General features: G+C 40.3%; 1 protein-coding gene across 1 annotated transcript in view; it reads right to left on the minus strand.

Moving 5' to 3' along the window:
* The window catches only part of ZCCHC7 (zinc finger CCHC-type containing 7), a 184,635-nt gene extending 165,933 nt beyond the window's left edge, over positions 1–18,702 (minus strand). The window contains exons 1-2 of the mRNA XM_083179778.1: positions 18,603–18,702; positions 14,752–15,437 (exon numbers count right to left, since the gene is read on the minus strand). Of these exons, the coding sequence (XP_083035904.1) occupies positions 14,752–15,437; positions 18,603–18,691 (775 nt within the window). The 5' untranslated portion in view covers positions 18,692–18,702. The remainder of the gene's footprint in view (positions 1–14,751; positions 15,438–18,602) is intronic.
* Between the last annotated feature and the right edge of the window lie 1,711 nt (positions 18,703–20,413).

Below are 20,413 nucleotides of genomic sequence, written 5' to 3' on the forward strand. Positions count from 1 at the left end.
TCCACATGCTGGGCAATATACTGGAACTGCTATTATATTCTTCGCCATTATACGAAGTCTTCACATCTGACCATCACCGTCGGTAATTATACCCAAACATCTTGGTATTCATGACCTGCCTTTTCTTTTCTACCTGGAGCAAGCATGCAATGACTGTTTTTATCACCCACCTGGATTTTTATTAGCCTTTTTCCCCCATTTTTCTTTCTTTTTTTATAGAGAATTCTCTAATTAACTATTTTATGCAAAAAATGTATTTGTTATATATTTATCACTTGTAATTGGTTATTAATCAGTCTAACCCAAGCGCAGTATACCCCCTTCTTTTTCTGTACTTAGTAGGGAGCCTTACACACTACCATATACAGCAGCTATAACTGTATTTGTGGTTCGCAGCTTCTTTCTTTTACCAGGTCTTTCTGGAGACTGATTGGCTAACGGATAGACAATAGACAGCTATAGGCAGTGCAAAAGAGGCAGCTTTATCAACTAGCTCAGCCGGATCCTCTGCAACCTGGAGTTCTCAGAACACCTGGCAGCATCTCCCAGCCAGCATGGTGCTGGGAACGTCTCCACCACCACCTGCTTGACACTGTATGGAACCCCCTTCCATCCTCTGCATCTTTCTCTTTGAGTGCCTACAGTCTCCCATCAAATGCAGGCCAACTGCTATACTGCATGTCCATTAACTGCACGCCAGTCACCAAACCTCTTCCTCAGGTAAGAAGAGGGTACGGACCAAAACAGAGAACCAGAATAGGAAAAAATATATATAGATATATTCAGTATGTGCGTCTTATCATAGTAAAACACATACATATACACTACAACATACTGTAACTAAGTGCTGAACCTACTCCTTCCAGGACTTAATAAAAATGGAGGGAGGATTTGAAGGGGAGGAGTTTATATACTTCATTAACTCATTATGTGCGGACTCCTCAATCTCTCACTAATCCCATGGTGTCTCCCAGAAGGACAAACAACAATTCTGTTTTCACTACTTTCTACATGAATAGACCCCTTTATAACTTAGATTTTGGCCTACAATTTGTGCAGGTAATGCTAATTAATCTAAACATGTAACACCATTTGTTATATATTCATCATATACAGGTCTTTTCATTGCCACACAGGAAAAATATCTCATACAGCTTTACTCCCAGCCCCAGACCCTGGACATATTGCACAGATGCTACAGAGCAGGCATCACACATCAGTGTTTCTTCCGAACCTACAATCATGTATTCCACACATGCCTTTCAAATGCTTCAGTGATGCTATGAGCAAATGCAGTCATAAGTTTTGCACAATAGGACATTCATTACAGAGGTAACAACATCATCAAGTTTCCATGAAAGCAATTAACTAGGTGAATGTACCAGAAGCTTTTTGAAGTTGTTAGTGTTTTCAAGAGGCAGTACGGATGGTGTAATGGTTGCATTACTGCCTCACAGCACTGAGGTCATGGGTTTGATCCCCACCATGGCTCTAACTGTGCGGAGTTTGTATATTCTCCCCGTACTTGCGTAGGTTTCCCCCGGGTACTCTGGTTTCCTCCCACAATCCAAAAATATAATGGTAGGTTAATTGGCTCCCAACAAAATGAACACTAGAATGTGTGTGTGCGTGTACATGTGTTAGGGAACATAGATTGTAAGCTCCACTGGGGCAAGGACTGATGTGAATGTTCAACTATACTCTGTAAAGCACTGCGGAATATGTATGCACTATATAAGAAACTGTTAATAAATAAATAAGAGACAAAGCATCAATTTTGTATGCTGCCTGGAATTTGGTTTGGAAGCACATTTTTAACCCAGATATCAAACTATTTTGTTTAGTAGGTGCTTTTTAATATAACAAAGCATATTCCCCTTTAGAATGTAAGCTCTCACGAGCAGGGCCCTCTCTCCTCATGTGCCTTTCTTAGAATATATGAACCACTGCCACCCTGATGATTGCTTCAGTGTCCTGTCCCCTGATGCAACTATCCATATTAACCATGTACTTGTCCTAAACTGTCTTGTGCTGTAATTCGTTATGTGTTTTTGCCCATAACTATGCTTTGTAAAGATCTGCGGAATATGTATGCGCTATATAAGAAACTGTTAATAAATAAAATTATATTTTCACACTGTATTTATTCGCTTTAAACAAGACAAGGGAAGGGAACTTGGAAATCAGCACATGGCAATGGTATTGCTTACTTTCTAAAATGTATTTGGGCGAGAGTAATATAAATACCATACATGTGAGTCGCTTTATATAAATTAAATAAAAGGAACTCTTTTGCTTTTATCACACATGCAACAAACTTTCTCTTGTGAAATATATTCCTTGTAGGATACTCCATTTCTCTTTGCCATCCTTGAGAACAGTGTTGTATTACCGCATTTGGTGCCTGATACACATACGGAGTGGGGCGGACTTTGGCTCACAGCTGTCCAGGATACACTGTAATAGTCACCCCACTCAGCTGTCAGCTGTCAGGAGGGTACACAATACAATGTATTATTCATCTACAACCCATGGGCGATTTCAATTTACCTCATTTCAATTTCAAACTCACAAATACAGTTTGTGTTGTGCTTTGCTTTATTAAATCGAAGTCTTGAGTATGGAGCCATGAATTTCTTATTTTATTAATTTTGTAAACTGTGGATTTGGTGTAATCTTAAAGTGTAGATAACAAGAGAATTAAACAGGCTACTACGAACGTATTCAATCAATTTGCTTTCCGCATACATTTCTGATCATGAAAAATAAACAAAAAATTTTTTTTTCTTGCACGATGATCCTTTACATACTATTCACATTCATAAAGAATTATACCTGCTCCCGGTCCCTTATACTACGTCAACAATATACGAAAGGTCTAATAGTTGTTATTTTATGAATTATTTACATTATATATTCATGTATTTTGTACATGAGAATACTTGATATCATGTTGTATGCTAAAATAAAATTACATTGCGGTTTGTGCACAGACTTTGGAGTCTGCATTGCAAAATGCTGAATTTTTCATCCATGTTGCTTATTTAAATAAACAATATTTATCATTTGTAATGGAATGACAAGTCACGCAATGTTTTTATCCGCAGAAGTCAATGACACTTATAAAAAAGCCAAAATTATAGGAGTTCAGAGGGTTAAAATGCATTTCACTCATAATGCAGTATGACTAGCAATGGAAATAGGATACATGGTGAGGTGTGGGATTCAATTAGCTGCAGAAGTTATAGAAGGGTTTTAGCTCCATTGGTTAAATAGCCAGAGCTATTCAATGACTGCCCATTGTAAGCCTGCGATTAGCCCCATGGGTGCACTTGACGCAAATATATGCTCGTACTCTCCTGAGGTGCATACAGAAAACCACATTAAGTATTGCTTCCTGGGCAAGCCGTTATATTACTGTAGTCAGTAATTGCATACAATAAATAAATAACTCCAGGCACTTAAGAAGGGAACATAAAACGTCATGACTAATTGAATAGGCCCTATATATGGTATATGGAAGTAACCTTATTAGTGGGCAACTTCTTTTCAGCAGCTTTCAAATTGGCTCATAGATTAGAGACATAATAGTACAAGCAAAGCAAGATTTAAATCTAATCAGTGCCTAAAGGGATGTAATGTGTATAAATATGCTTCTGCTGCGACATCATAAGATTAGGAGGATTTCTGTCACAGATATTTATGGTAGTGGTTTTCAAAAATGTTGATATTGTGACAAACAGCAATAGGTTTTCATGATATACAGTGTTAAAACTACAGAAAGAAACTCGCATTCATGCATATATAAGTGCATCATATATTAGTTTCAAGTTATGTGCATTGCTACACATGTGGACCTGCAGCACAGTCCTTTATTCAAATATGGGAGCCACACTTACTGCTACCCCAAACATCACCAGCTGGGACTCACTGGCAGTTGGTGTACTGTAGCTCCCCTATTTGAATTCATAGTGAATCACTGTCTTATGGAAAACCGTCCTATTCGGACTGTCAGAATACTAGCAACAGCACAACATTCTGGGGTGTGATGCTCATTTTGTCAGTTAAGTTCCCAGAGATTCAATGCTCAGTCTACTATACTGCTTGAAAACAAGCAAATATACCAATAAAGTGTTTTTCACCCTCTAAAGTGCCAGGATCAAATGAACAATAAGTTATAGCTCCCAGTTTAAGTGCCCACAAGCTAACACTGGCCGTGGTAAGATTGCATAGGCACTAGTTAAAGATTTCTGCTGACACCACAGAACTCAGGAGTAAGCAAGCAAAGACCTGCATTAAGTGCACCCTCTGGGATAAACACGGGCGGTAAAATAACATCTCTGGTACTTAACCTGGGATATAAACCCCACAGTAAGTGCCATGGCTAAATGAATTATGGTGTTAAACGTAAATTGGCCACTAATTTAAAAAGTGGGGAGAAATGGCTTATCTGAAAAAAAAAAAAAAAAAAAAAAACATAACATGAATGGGCCGAAACACTTTGGAATGTAACCCCTTCAAAGTTTCTTTGACATAATTACTGCCAAAATCAGTGGTGCTTATAATGGGGGAGTGTGGAAATCTAGTCAGCATTTTGGGAAAATGACTCAAGTTCATCTTCATTCATTGAGTACAGATGCGAGATATTGAACTATATCCTTGCATTCTGAGCATAGGTTTATCATGTCCTTGTATCATGGACAGTCTGTTTCAACAGTCTAAGTAAATTGATAGTGATGCTACTTTATGGCCAATTTTTTGGCCACAAATTATTTCAATATACATCCAATATCAATAAATATAACATTTTATACCCTTAATATACATCTAATATTCATTTCATATTTTCCTGAGAAATACATTTCAGCTTGTGTCGATATACATTATTACTGTCATACCATACAAAGGACAATCTAATTTGTGTGTCATGTTCAGGATACTTACGATAACAAGCCAAGCAATTATACATAATGCCAGTCAAAATAAAAGTCCATATTTGCCTAAATAAAGCCTTAAGGTTGAATTTTATTTCTTTGAAGGAAATCTTCTTTTTAGCTATTTAATTCAGCACTGAAAAAAACCCTTTCCAAGCTTAAGCCATTTTAAGAACCTCCTTTGTATCAAAAGCTGATTGACATACTGAATACATCAAGCTGGATAGTCTGTGTTATCAAGGGAAAGAACAGGTCTAACAACGTTATCCCTGGTGCAAAACTGGAATTACAATTTAAATGAAATTTCTGATTTAATGCAATCAACCCATTTTATGTTAGCTTTGTGAAAGGGTTAAACAAACTGTAAAAAAAAGACAATACCACATGCTAAAACTTTTATAAGCCTTATGCTGGGTACACACCAGAACAATTTGGCTTCAATTTCCCCATTTCAATACAATCTTGACTGATTGTATATAAATTTGGCATGTTTTAGATCAGATTCTGATCTGATGCGCATCACCACTGGTTGTTTGGTCGTTTTGCAGATCCTACCTGCTGCAGTCAGGATTAGAAAATGACCCCTTCAACTGGGTAAAGCTCAGAATCAGATCTGATGTAGATCTTGAGCAGATCGTGTGACCATCGTATGGTCATCTCACGATCTGCTCACAACCATGTGGTGTGTACCTATCATAATACAATGCTTCTCTGATTCCTTCTAAGACCCAACTTCATAAATGGGTTGTAGCTTGAGAAGATTAGGAGAGACATGCACAATAACTCTCAGTGTAAAGAGGCTTGTTTGCAAACCAAACGTCACACTTTACAGGGACGGGAAATTATTTTGGAGAATTATCTTCTGTCTAAAGTAGGTTTGATCACACCCTCCAGAGGGTCTGAGCAGAAATTTTTAGAAAGTTAGGCTGGGGCTGGCAGCAGGTGTCATAACATGATAGGTAGCACAGTGCAAGAACACTACAGTACAGGCCAGCATAGGGTTGGTCTCGCAAACAATTGAATTAGCTCCCAGACACTTAAGATGAAAGCCAATGCTTTAAAACCAAATTAATCACCCCCCAAATAGAGAGGATATTTTTAAAAATAGAGCAAAACTTACCAAAATGCACTGCAAAAATCCCCTGCACATAAGCTACAATATATAAAGAAATTATATTGAAGAATACCAGGGAGAAAAACAGCTATTCTAGCATGTATTTAAAGTTTACACAGAGCAATTCAGTTAAAAGCAAGATGGCTCCTGCAAGATGTTTTCACGGCACGATTCTCAACTGCAATACAGTTCCAAATGTGCACTACCTGCCCAGGTGAAATGGTAGGAATAATCTTTATTGTAATAAAACATTTTCAAAATGTTTTGCAGATCTTCTGGTACACCCATCCTAACAAATAATAATGCACTTGGAGAGATTTAAATACATGTCTGTTTTCAGGAGATTTTCCCTAAAATCTAAATTATGGGATAAATTATCTGGGCATGTACAGTAGTGTATTGGTGGGACGTGTTTTTGAACTTGATGATGAGCGTTAAAAAAGTTTTTTTCCAACATTTTACAAACACTGTATAAAAACACCTAAAATTAAATTGGCTACTTTTTAAAGTAGCCCAAAATACTGTAAAGACATTCCACCATTAATAAAAATAAAATAAAATAAATCAACAATTTGACACTTGAACCTCCAGTGATTTGCTTTTGGCCTCTAACAGTGTTCTTCAACTTCATGCTACCTTAGTTGACACTTTTAAAGGTTTTCTGGATGGTTTTCTGAGAATTATTTTTGATATTGCAACCAGGCCTAAATTAATTTCAGATTTCATTTAAATATATTGGAGTCTAACATCTACCCTCCTTAGAAGACTATATTTAAAGACCACATATTTTTTAGTACATCCAGGTATTACACAATAGTTCTACTAAGCATCATATGGACTTTTAGGGGAGAATTCTATTGGTGCTCTGTCTGGGTGCGTGGAGCTGCGGGGAGACAACTTTTACTTTTTAGCCCCATGTGCTGCCCAGCAAAAATGTGCGAAAAAAGTGACTAATTTCTGGGGCGTTCAATGGGTATTTTTCTTGGGCAGCACCCACCGCTTAGATTTAGCTGTGCAATGCTGCAAGTCATACCACAGTGAGATATGTTTGTAAAATTGCATTCATCCATTATCTATAATTAAAATCCATCAGCCTTCTTTCAATTAAAAAAGCTTGGCCTAACTAGTCTAACACTACGTATCTCCTATGACGTACATGCCTTCTGCCAGAATCCAAAGCCCGGAGACAGACTAGTAGCAAAATACTTGCTCCATGCTGCAAGTCATAGCTCATAATCTCCTCTGTCTGTCATCTTTCAGCTTGAAGAAGTCCACAGTGGTGGACAAAACAACACTGAATGCATCCCCTGACTGACCAACAGAAAAAAATAAATATATATATATATATCTAGAAAAAAAAAATATATATATATATATATATATTTGACGCGGCACTCCAGACCAGTTTTCAAACTTGGATAAATTTATTGTGCTCAGCGCATCAGGCTGACTTGGATAGTGGGGGTGTGCAATGATGGAATAGCATGCGATTCCGCGAGGGGCGGCGGTGCGCGTCCTCCGACCTTTTCATACCCCACTATCCACGTCGGCGTGGAGTTGATTTTAGATAGTGTGTCAAGCACAGCGAGCCACCGAGCCCCGCGGAATACATGTAAAGTAATCCGCGTCCGCTCGCCACGCTTCGGGCTCGCTGCGCTCGCCACACTATCTAAAATCAACTCCATGCCGACATGGATAGTGGGGGTATGAAAAGGTCAGATGACGCGTACCGACGCCCCTCGCGGGCTCACTGCACTCGCCACGCTTCTGGTTGGCGTTGATAGTGGGGGTGGCGTTGACCATGGGGGTGCATTTAACATGATAAGCACCCTTCAGTGAGCTTGTACAATTAAAAATAGAATTGCATCGCATCACATGCCACTTGCTGGCATGCGATGCTATGCAATATTTAATTGTACAATCAGGGGCATTTTCCCGAATATCGCATCGCATACCATGGCATATGTTATGCCATGGTATGCGATGGGCACCGTGCTAGGAAACAAGTACCTGGGGGTGTGCAAGGATGGAAAAGCATGCAAATCGGCAGGAAATGGCCGAAAATCTGCAAAAAAAAAAAAAAAAAATCGGCCGAAAATCGGCCGCTAAATCGTATAGTGGATCAAATCGTCTGCAAATCGGTCAATAAATCGTATGCGATTTACATTAAATCGGGCGCCCAGATAATACACAAGTACCAAAATAACAGCAGATGTAAAATGTTGCAACTGGTAGACCGAACAATGGCATAAAGTTACATGCTAGGCCAGGTGTACAAAATACATTGGAGGGCACAGAGGTGAGCCCGGCAATACATGAGGTCCAAGTCAAACAGCGGGAGCAGATATGACGGACAAGTGGGCAGTAGGGGGATAAAAATACATTTTAAAGCTGCGATCCCAAGAATCTGCTGCTCTGCTCTCGTCCCTGCGCAGCTGAACTGGGGGCAACTGCCAACAAACGGATAGAGAGAGCTATTTTTTAAATTACTATTAAAGGTTACTGTCAGTGCAGCATACACCTGTTTATTCATAGTCCAGGAACCCCTTGCTCATTTTTTCATTCATGTTACAGTAATTCATAACCTCTCAGTTCTACTCTCCAAAATCTAGTTGTTACCATTGACTTGTGATCATATCTAAATATCATCTCTAAATATAAGATCTCTTAGGCCACTTTTATTAAAACAGTATTTGGGAAGCATATAGGAGAGGGGACCATAAAAAGCAAGACAATAGGCCATTCCCGCTTTAAAATAACAGTGTTGCACATGAATATATGTACATATTCAGGATTAAGAGGAAATGCTGGCAACATTTAATCATACTGTACTTATAACATTTTCATTTGTTGCATTCAAAATATGTTCCTCCTGGAGGAAACTTTACTTCATCCTGATTCCAGAAATGAAGATAACTGACGTTCTATTGCCTACACAAGACCACCACACTATACATGGTTTCTCTCTTTAGAGTGAAAATGTGGAAACCATATTACATTTCAAGCAAGAATTTACACAGCATGAAAATAGTATCCCAGTAAAAAACATTGTCAATGTATATTTAACAAGAATAACAAAAACAACCTGTAAAGCTGGGTACACACATACAAATGTATCTGTCCAATCTGTCTCGTGGGAACAAAAATCTTGCAATATATAGGAGAATGTGATTAATAAGCCATTCGCTTCCAAACACTGAAAAATGGTCAGAAATGATTGTTCGGATACATTTGGAAATGGATTTAACCAATTTTCCTGAATGACCTTGTTTTCCAGTGTTTGGAAGCAAATGTTCAATTCTCGTATGCTCCAATACATTGCCAGATTTTTCTTCCCATCAGATTGGACACCTAAGAAGTGGTCCAGTTCCTACCCACTTTATTAGCTCACATGTTGTACAATATCATGGCCTGATTGCTGCTCTGCTAAGTAATGTCACAAACATATATAGGATTAGAATGGTTTAAAACATCTCCCACTATGCAGAGAAATTTATTAAAGTATGCTTTCCGGCAGTTCAAAGGGTATTTTTGAAGATGATTAATATGCCTAGACATTCATTATTCATTGGCATACCTGGATTAATAGAAATTGAACTAGATGCCTTCCAAATATAAAATGATTTGCAGGGAGTTTCTATTAACCTAGAATTGCTTTTAACCCTTAAACCTAGAATCATTTAAACATAATGTCTATATTTACAGTATTTTAAATTCAAATCAAAACTATGCCAGTGAAAATCAATCAACAGAAGTCCCAAGCTGGAAAAAGATCGGATATTGTTTGACTGAACTTACCATGCCTATATATTTTAATAAGGCAAGAAAAATAAAATAGAAAATGACAGGTTTATAAATATTATTCTGTATTTATATAAATAAAAAAGATACAAAGCACACGATAAGCCAAATATGCTCAGACCAGCAAATGAAGCAGATATGACTGAAGTTCACAGTCCCTTTAAATAAAGTTGTTCACAACTTTTAAAGTATCAAAACAGAAATACTAGTTTTGTAACTTATGAAAAGCAGCTTTCAGTAAGTTGTTTGAATTTAGCAATAAAAGCTTATAACAAATGGAACTAAAGAAATAGCCATCTGTATTTATATAAACTTTTTTTTAAATAAAATAAAATAATGTTAAATAGTGACAAACAAAATGAAATCACCTATCACTAATAAAAAGTATCTGAACTGTATCTTACCTTCGGGGAAGGAATCTCAAGAATGAGAACTAATTGAACAGTCTAAAACTATTGCCCCCATCTACAGAGTACTGATAGTATTAGCAGTTCTTAGGCACTGCATTCAAAGCAAGAGTGCAACTGGGTGTCTCAGGGGGTGGATAGGAATTAGTGTTCCCAGACGCAACCTGGATTTTAACTAAGGACCAAAGAGAGAGAGAGAGAGAGAGAGAGAGAGAGAGAGAGAGAGAGAGAGAGAGAGAGAGAAAAAAAAAAAGACATCTGGTAATCACAGAATTTGCTTCAGAAAGTCAAATTGGGACTGGGAAGGGAGAAAGGGGAGACCTTAAATAGTAAATTCTGAGTGAACCTCAGAACATAGTTTAACTATTATAAAGAAATAGAACTTTTGGTGCATCAAAAATCATAGCTAAGGCTCCTCATCATCTATTAAGATGATAGCAGACTGGTGTTTATGTAACAAAATGTAGACATTTCTCCTATTTTTTACCTTAAACAGTACCTATTACTTAATTGTTATGGTGTGTACTCACGGTACAATCCAGCATGAGATTTTGACTATATAGTCAAAATGGCATTGGGATTGCATGCAGATCGCACAGGTTTTTTACCTTGTGCTCCCGATGCGCGCTCCCGGGACAGCACAAATTGAAACCCAAATAGACAGGGCAGCAATGACTACAGTATATAGTGGAAATCTGAAGCAGAAAGCATGAATTGTATGTAAATAGCACGTGAGTTAGCAAAGATTGCATAGCAAGTTGAATAGCAAAGGAATCTGTACACACTAGAAGGGTACTTCAAATTTTTGTTTTCTTCAACTTTTTCAATGAAAATAAGTTACCTATATTAACAGCAATGTCACAACAAGGTTCTGAACAACACACCTGCCATGTCAAAGGAGGGTCTCATTCCCCGTAATATGTATAACTTCCCAGTAGATGTCTAACTCAATGCAACATAGTTAAAAGATGAATTTAGAAGGAAGTAAACAGCTGCAACATGCAGAAAAAGCATCATCCTTATTTATATATAAAGACAATGGCTTCCTATGTAATTTGGATATGATCACAAGTCTATTTGAAAGAAGCACACACACACACATTATATATAGGGTGCAGGTTGTTCGTTATATATATATATATATATATATATATATATATATATATATATATATATATATATATATATATATATATATATATATATATATATATATATATATATATATATATATATATATATATGGTACTCTTTACCTAGAACGGCGCCCGCGATTAGAATCGCGGGCGTCGGGGGTAAAAAATCGCGGGCATCGCGGGAACATCAAAATCGTGTACCCGCGATGACCGCGATTTTCCCATAGGGAACAATGTTAAAAAGCCTGATTGACCGCGATTTTACTTTAAAATGCCTCAATGCCCGCGATTTTCACATAGGAATCAATGTTAAATGGGCTACAGAGCCCAAATAGGCAGAATTAACCCTTAAATGTCACCCCAATTTTTGTACGCCACCCCACGATCCACGCCAACCCGAAGCGTGGCGAGCGCAGCGAGCTCGCGAGGGGCGGCGGTACGCGTCCTCCGACCTTTTCATGCCCTACTATCCACGTCGGCGTGGAGTTGAGAATAGAATAGTGAGGCGAGCGCAGCGAGCCACCGAGCCCGAAGCTTCGGGTTGGCGTGGATCGTGGGGTGGCGTACAAAAATTGGGGGGACATTTAAGGGTTAATTGTGCCTATTTGGGCTCTGTAGCCCATTTAACATTGATTCCTATGGGAAAATCGCGGGCATTGAGGCATTGAATGCAAAATCGCGGTCAATCAGGCTTTTTAACATTGTTCCCTATGGGAAAATCGCGGTGATCGCGGGCATCGCGTCGCGGCCGTTTATGTACTGCCCGCGATGCCGCGATCACCGCGATGGGCGCCGTTCTAGGTAAAGAGTACCATATATATATATATATATATAGATAGATAGATAGATAGATAGATAGTAGTCCACAACACAAATGTATTCAAACATCAAGGGAGAGTCGACGTTTCGGTACACTTGGGGATCTTTTTCAAGACCACCTTGAGAAGCAGGAGCATACACTTCGTTGCCATCCATGTGCTTACATACTGCCGGGTATAATATGTGTTTAATATAATGAAAGTATGTGTGTTCATTCAGTTTAAGCTCAAAGTATTGGCAAAAATCTAGGTAGGTCTATGGTGGGTATTCAAACCGGGATTCCAACTGTCGGAACGACCGGACAATCGGAATCCTGGCCGTTTTCGCTGAGTAGAGGGTCAGAAATTCGACAATCCATGGTCATTTCCGACAAAACAGTTCCGACATTAAAGTCAGATCTGACAGCTTTCAATTCTGTCTATAATAGCAGCATTGCTGTGGTTAAGCACAAAGGCGGATGCCGATATTTCTCCTGTCAGGAAATAATCGGCACAGATTGAATAACCCCCTATATCAGAGTTGTCAGTCGTACATTGATGAAATGGGTACTTTGACGATTCCAAGAGAGCAAGGATTGCTTACCTAAGTTTGCTTCACATCAGTATCAAGCCTAATGATAGAGCTTACTTGTAATTGATGTAGAGATGTCCTCTGATGAAACAGTATTTCTCTTTCATTATTTAAAAGGGTTGGGATCGTTTAGTTGACCAGAACTAGGTCGAGAAGCATTGGGTTGACACCACTAGGTCGACACGGGTCAGGTCGACCGTCAAATGGTCGACATGGGGTTTTTCACTGCCAGCAACCAAATGAATTCCTACCCACAATGCAGACTGAAAAGTGCACTGTCCAGCCCTTATTATGCAATATGCAATTACATATGACAAAGCCACCAAATAAACTAAACATGTGCCATGTTTTCCAATGCAGCCTAAAGAACAATGGAAAAGAAGAGATCAAGGTTACCACAGTGGGGATCCCGACTACCGGCGCTAATACAGATGTCTGTTTGATTATTTGTTTGAGTGCCTCCTTTCTAGTTGGATCATAATATATACACTGCCAGCCATCTGAATCTTACATTTTTTTTTTTTAGGAAGTTTCAGCTTGAAATTACTATTTTCCACCCTTGATTAATACAAAGTAAAAATATACAATAGTCAGTTTATTTTCATAACTGACGATATCGTCATAAATTTGCAACAAGTTTTTAGTATCAAATTAAATTTTTCGTGAATGACATGAGGAAACATAACGAAATTCCCATTGCAACAAGAAGAGCAGTAGTGGCATTATATAATGAAAGCACCTCGTATCGAGAAATTGCCAAAAAAGTGAAAGTTTTGTTAAAAAGTGTTCAACGTCAATACAAAGATTCAGAGACACTGGCAGTTATAGTGATCATCCTCAGACCGGATGTCCGAAAGTAACTTATAGTGGTTATCAGTAAACAGAATAGACTGTTAACAGCATCAGAAATCCGCACTGACGTCAACAGAACCCGTAAAAAGTCTATCACTAATGACTGTGAAAAGAAGATTGAGAACTGCTGGACTTAAAGAGTGCATTGCATTAAAAAAAAAAATCTTTGCTACATCCAATTAATAAAAGCAAACGACTTCAATGTCCCACAATTCCCAGGTTGGGGTGCAGTGGCCTGTGACCACACACTCTAGTAAATACAAATACAGTGGATTCAGCATAATAAACTAACTCACATTAATATACAAATAATCAAATAAATTGTTATATTGATTATTTGTATATTAATGTGAGTTAGTTTATTATGCTGAATCCACTGTATTTGTATTTACTAGAGTGTGTGGTCACAGGCCACTGCACCCCAACCTGGGAATTGTGGGTGCTGTTTGCACCCCATTCGTAGGAATGGCGAGTGCGGTGGTACATCTGTATCTCTATATGTGTGGGTTAATTTTAATTAACCTTTCTGTGATCATAGCTTTTTCATGCACCCCGGATAAGCTCATTTATCTGAAACCTGTGACAGCTGCCCCTTTAATACTAATTTAATACTAATTCAGGTGTTGTGTTAGGTGATTGTCTCACCTTTAAAAGCTAGAAGGTACTTGGCAGGTGAGCTTTAACCCAAGAAAAAACACATGTTCCTTTTAGCTATGATGTGTCAGCAGTTGCCAGGTTCTTAAGAGAACAGTTGTTAGTGTAGGACTTGCAGTGAAATGGGGTCCCTTGGCGATGGGCTGCAAGCTTAAATGCACTGATCCAATCATGAACTAAAACCCTATTATTTATTTCTTTGATTATTTGTATATTAAGGCGAGTTACTTTATTGTGCTGAGCAGTATTTGTATTTGTATTTATTAGAGCATGTGGTCATAGACCACTGTACCTCAACCTGAGAACTGTGGGTGCTGTATAAACAAACAAGGTAACTACTCAGTTGGTACAGAATAAATGAACATATGCTAATGAAAACTTAAAAACACAATGGAAATGCATGTACAATGATAAATACCCAAGCATATCAAAAGGACTTTTAAATCATTTTCAATTACACAAACCTTCACTGGAAAACCGTGTACATCCTTCAAGGTTTAGCTGAATATTGGCATCACCATCTTCTCTTGTTTTTCCCAGCAACATCCAGTTTTCCACATCACTTTGGTCACTATCTGATGTTGAAAGCTCTTCATCCCCAACATGAACATCCTCTTCCTCAGAACTTCCCCTAACCACAACAACTTCTTGGACAACGCCACCTTTGTAACTTTTACTAGAGTTTAGAGATTTAGACTTTGGGACTCTGGACACTTTTTTTTTAGCTGTAGATGTTTTGGGAGTGGACTGGTTCTCCGGTTGATCTGCTATTTTCAGTACTTTCCCTTTCATCTTGGAATAATACACACTATCGTCATCCAAACTGTCAGATAGTATAATAACTGCAGACGAGTCGGAAGCCTTTATGTCATCGCTGTCAGAAATGGCAATCACTCTAGTCTTCTGTCTGGAGTTGTTGTAGTTCAAATTGCATATCCCATCTGAAGCACTACCATCTGTCTCCTGACCATTTTCCTCTAATTTTTCTAGGTCAGCTTCACTGAGATTCTGGGAATAGTGCACCTGGCTATACAGGTAACATTCCACTTCACTGTCAATGCTCTCGTCACTGGAAGACTCCTCACGGTACAACTCATCTTCATATGCAGCCACATCCATCTCATCATTAAACATAGTGAGGTAACTTCTGCTGCAAGGGAAGCCAAATATGAGTATAATCGAACAACAGATGAATGCAGCATATCAAAAAGGGTTCCATGATTAGAATGCGCTACTGGCAGTAAATAAAAACACCTACAAAGTACCTCTCTATGTTAAACAAAGTCAACAAAATACTTTTTATGCAAAAAATTAGTTCTACTGTTTCAGAATTCGGATTATTGGAATGTTGGAAAAATTAGGAAAATTGGCCATCTATTTGCTACTGTAACTGTCAAATAGGTGTACAGCCAAGCATCTCAGTGATACACTATGGCACATTGGGACTAACTGAAATGAATCTGGAGTGTGAAATTGCTGCCAATGCTTAAGCCAGTGGTTTCCAACCCTGGTCCTCAAGTACCCCCAACAGTGCATGTTTTCCAGGTCACCCAGCAGGTGCGCTCATTATTCAGGCACCTTTGAAAAAATCCACAGGTGGAGCTAATTATAGCACTTGTGATTCTGTGTGGAGACCTGCAAAACATGAACTGTTGGGGGTCCTTGAGGACCAGGGTTGGGAACCTCTGGCTTAGACAAGAGTTATCTTTAAAACAGAGGCGCCGTGCTCAACATACAGACCGTTCCACAACGCTAGCAGGGCCCTAATTTAAAAGCTGGTAGGAATCCAGGACACATACTGCAGAGTAATGATCATGTTAACAATCAGAATTTAGATTTATATTCAGTATTAGCCCAAACAGATAGGTAAGATTTTGGCATCAGTTGGTGCTCAGCTGAACATGTATTATTAATGATATCAACACGGCTCCAGCAGCCCACCTGCAGCCCTGCTGTGTTTCTGCCCGGCGTCCCCCTCAGTGCGTAACTTGGTGAGAGGGCGCCTGCTAAGTGTAAGTGGGGCAGACGGCTATTTAAATCCGCTCCCCTGCCCTCCACTCACTAATTCCTGCCAGCTGATGCTGCAGACTGCAGGAGGGTGTCTTCCTCCTTCAGTGATATCGTCGCAACCTTCCACAGCCATCCACCTGTTCTATATGTGTGGTCCCAATGCCGTGCTCGGCCATCTGTACTACAGTCCGGGGGCACAGCACAGTCTGTAGCCTGCTTGGCAGATGGTGGCGGAATCACACATATAGTACAGACGGACTGCGCAACACAAGTAGTTGTGAATGTTCCCAGCACGTGGGGTGGTGCCTAAGCCCTCCTGCCGCCGCTAAGGTACTGCTGCAGCTGCCTGTTGGTGAGCTGCCCCTTCGCTGATAGCGAGTCCCCTTGCACCCTCTGTGAATGTGTGTATAATATAGAGCTAGCTGCTTTTATATATCTAGAAATATCTATCTCTCTAGGGCAGGCCTGGCCAACCTGTGGCTCTCCAGATGTTGTCAAACTACAAAACCCATCATGCCCTGCCACAGTTTTGCTATAAGGGAGACTTAAAACTGTGGCAAGGCATGCTTGGATTTGTAGTTTGAAAACATCTGGAGAGCCACAGGTTGGCCTGTCGAGAGAGAGAGAGAGAGTGAGTTAGAGTTTCCTGTACACCAAATTACTGCCTTGCCCCGGGCATCAGAAATCCTAGTTTTGGCCCTGCATCCACCTCATTGTGGCAGTTGGTGAGAGGGCTATTTTAAATCCTCTCTCCCCTGCCCTATAGCTCTGTACACCTGGCAGACCATGTTAACCCCATTGGCAACGAGCGTGTTAACCCCATTACCAACGAGCACGTAGGTAAGCAGAACTTATGTGGCATAATAGGGTCGGGTCGGGATGGTCGCATGCATATGGAGCTCCGGATCCCATCCCCGGACGCCCGGAGAGGGGGTGAAAGGGCACATCCATCGAGAAAGTAGTCAGAGGAGGGATGAGAATGGAGGTGAGGATAGTCAAAGGAGGAAGGATGCAGTCGGCCCTCACCACGGCGTTCCCCGACGCAGCAGCTCCCTGGACTGGAGGTGCTGCGTTGTGGGAAGCAATTTAGCAGGACTCTAGCCCTCCCGCCTCCCTGCTCAAATATCACTGTCTCAACTTGTATCTACTACTGGAACTTGTGAGTAACAGACTTAGGGCCTTATTCTAGTTCACTCTGACAAAATCCTTGTTAAATGGACAAAACTAAGTGCACTGCAGGGGGGGGGGGCAGATGTAACTTGTGCAGAGAGAATTAGATTTGGGTGAGTTATTTTGTTTCTGTGCAGAGTAAATACTGGCTGCTTTATTTTTACACCGCAATATAGATCTCACTTTGAAGTAAAACCCCACCCAAATCTAATTCTCTCTGCACAAGTAACATCTGCCCCACCTGCAGTGCACATGGTTTTTTTCATCTAAGAAGTATTTTGTCAGAAAGAGTGAACTAGAATAAGGCCCTTAATCACTGGAGATAACCAATTTGCTACAGTCATTAACGGAACCTTGGGCTACCTGTCTATCTTGTTCTGGACACTCTTAAAAACACATAGAAGATAATTATCTAATTTTTTATACAGTGGCCACTAAGTATTGAATATATAGTATTTTTTTACTTGTGAGACAAATATAAAACCATTTTTTACAATAAAAAACTGTTTATTATTATAATTGTTTCCAGTATTAAGTCATACCTTCATGCACCTTAATAACTAAGCGCAGCTTTGGTATTATAATCTTTTTCAGTTTGAAGTTTTAGACCCATGTGAGTGGATCTGCCACTAATTAGCACTACAAGTCTGCTGCTAGTGGTATATTAAAATCAACATAAATTGAGTTTTAACACAAACATTAATTAATTAAACAAAAATTTAACTAGCGCCGATCTTTGGGGGCAACCTCAAAAAAATTGGATTTGACATTGCATTACGATGTTTGGTATAACTGTGTAATGGACATTACTGAGTGTGGTTTATGTAAGGGGCATTAGGTTGTGTGTAAATTTTTAGTGCCCACTGTCCCTATTAGTATATCTGGCTCCTAGATTTTAAAGAAATTTGTTGCGCTCTGTTATACAGAGTTCAGTTTGGAGTACCTAGCAATGTTGTAGTTAAGGGCCACATGCACCAAGCTTCAAAAAATAATTAAGGGGAGAGTGATAAACAACCAGCTACCAACTGCCATTTTCAAACCCAGCATCCAACATGGCAGTTAGCAGGGGCAGAGTATTTATTAACGCCAGATGCCTGTTATGCCTTATAACACCTAGAGAACGAGTTCATCAAACCTTCTAAGGAGGATCACAACCATTGACGGTATAAACCAGGCATGTCCAAACGATGGCCCTCCAGCTGTTGTGAAACTACGTCCCATCATGTCTTGCCACAGTTTTGAGATTAGTGAATGCTAAAACTATGGCACGGCATGCTGGGATGTGTAGTTTCACAACAGCTGGTGGGCCACAGTTTGGACATGCCTAGTATAAGGTGTGCGTTTCTTCCCACTCCTCCCACCAATGTTGTAATTCAAGATGCAGCAACCCTATGGTTCTGCACATGTGCAGGAATCATCCTACTGATGATTTAAGCCAGTGGTTCCCAACTTCCCAACTCTGGTCCTCAGGTACCCCCAACAGTGCACGTTTTCCAGGTCTCCACACAGAACCAAGTGACATAGGGGCAGATGTATCATTAAGCGTTTTACGTTTGTGAAATAACGAGTCCCGCTTCTCCTGCATAACGAGGAGAAGCGGGCACTCATTATGGGGAGATGTATTAACATCCCCCAAGCCGATAAGGAGAGCCGTTATGCCCAGCGTTAACGGCTCTCCTTATCGGCTCCCTCGCCGCCCCGCACATGCGCACTCCCCGTCGCCCCCCCTGCCCGGCTTACTGGGCATGCGCGAGATCTCGCAAAAACCGCGAGATCTCCAGCGCAGCCCAAGCCAGACGCAGGGCTAGCGTTGTCCCCATAGTGGGGGATAGGACAACGCTAGCCCTGAGCTGGCGAAGCGGCCGGGGCGAATTAACGCCTTGAAGGCTGTTAATACATCACCCCGGCCGTTAATCCCTGGGGGGGATTGCAGGGACAGCTCCGCCGAGCGTAACTCGGCGGGCTGTCACTAGCGCACGTTAGGTGCGCTAGTAATACATTAGGGACAGACGTAATCCCCCCCAGTTAACCAGCGTTAAGTGCATTTTTGCACTTAACGCTGGTTAATACATCTGCCCCATAATTAGCTCCACCTGTGGATCTTTTGAAATGTGTCTGAATAATGAGTGCACCTGCTGGGTGACCTGGAAAACGTGCACTGTTGGGGTTATTTGAGGACCAGGGTTGGGAACCACTGGTTTAAGCCATTGATGACATCACTATCCTTGTTGAACCGCCCCAAAGTAATTTATAGTAGGTGGCACATTATTCCTTATGAAGCACAAGTTTTCCTAAAGTGGTTACACTAGAACTCACTAGCTATACAGCTGTATTAACAAATCGTTTTGTATTAGCAGTATATACGTGCATTAGGGATAAAACACCACTGTGCATGGTAACAGAAGACATACAGTAAGCGGTGTAGCTATTTAATAAGCATATGGATGACACCGTGCGCGTCATTGGCAATACTGGAGTGGAAGTAACATAAAAATATACTAATACTATTACTACTGCTGTTATGGTAGTGTCCCCGCATTGCCCCGCTCACAGCAGCACACAGGGCAACCGGGGTCTGTGTATAGCACAGCGCAGCAGCTACTTGTTATTACCTGACAGCTGATAGCACCGGCTCCACATGGGCAGCAGCATTGGGGTAACCACAGGAAGTTCCCGCAGGAAGCAGAGCAGAATCCTGATGCACGTGGGGACGGTGTAACTGCCAGGAGGTTCCCCCGGAAACAGCACAATGGTTCCGCTATGTATGTGTGGTATGCAGCTGCTGCATGCATATTGAGGGGGAGAGACACCACAGACCCGCGCTGCATATCCCGATATACTGTATATTATTTTTTACTTACACATATGGTATACAGCAGTCATATAGAACCTTTACACATATATCTGTGGTTCGTACCGCATCTTTTTTGACACTGAAAGTATCAC

The sequence above is a fragment of the Crinia signifera genome, chromosome 1, assembly GCF_055691185.1.
Source record: "Crinia signifera chromosome 1, ASM5569118v1, whole genome shotgun sequence".
NCBI lineage: Eukaryota > Metazoa > Chordata > Amphibia > Anura > Myobatrachidae > Crinia > Crinia signifera.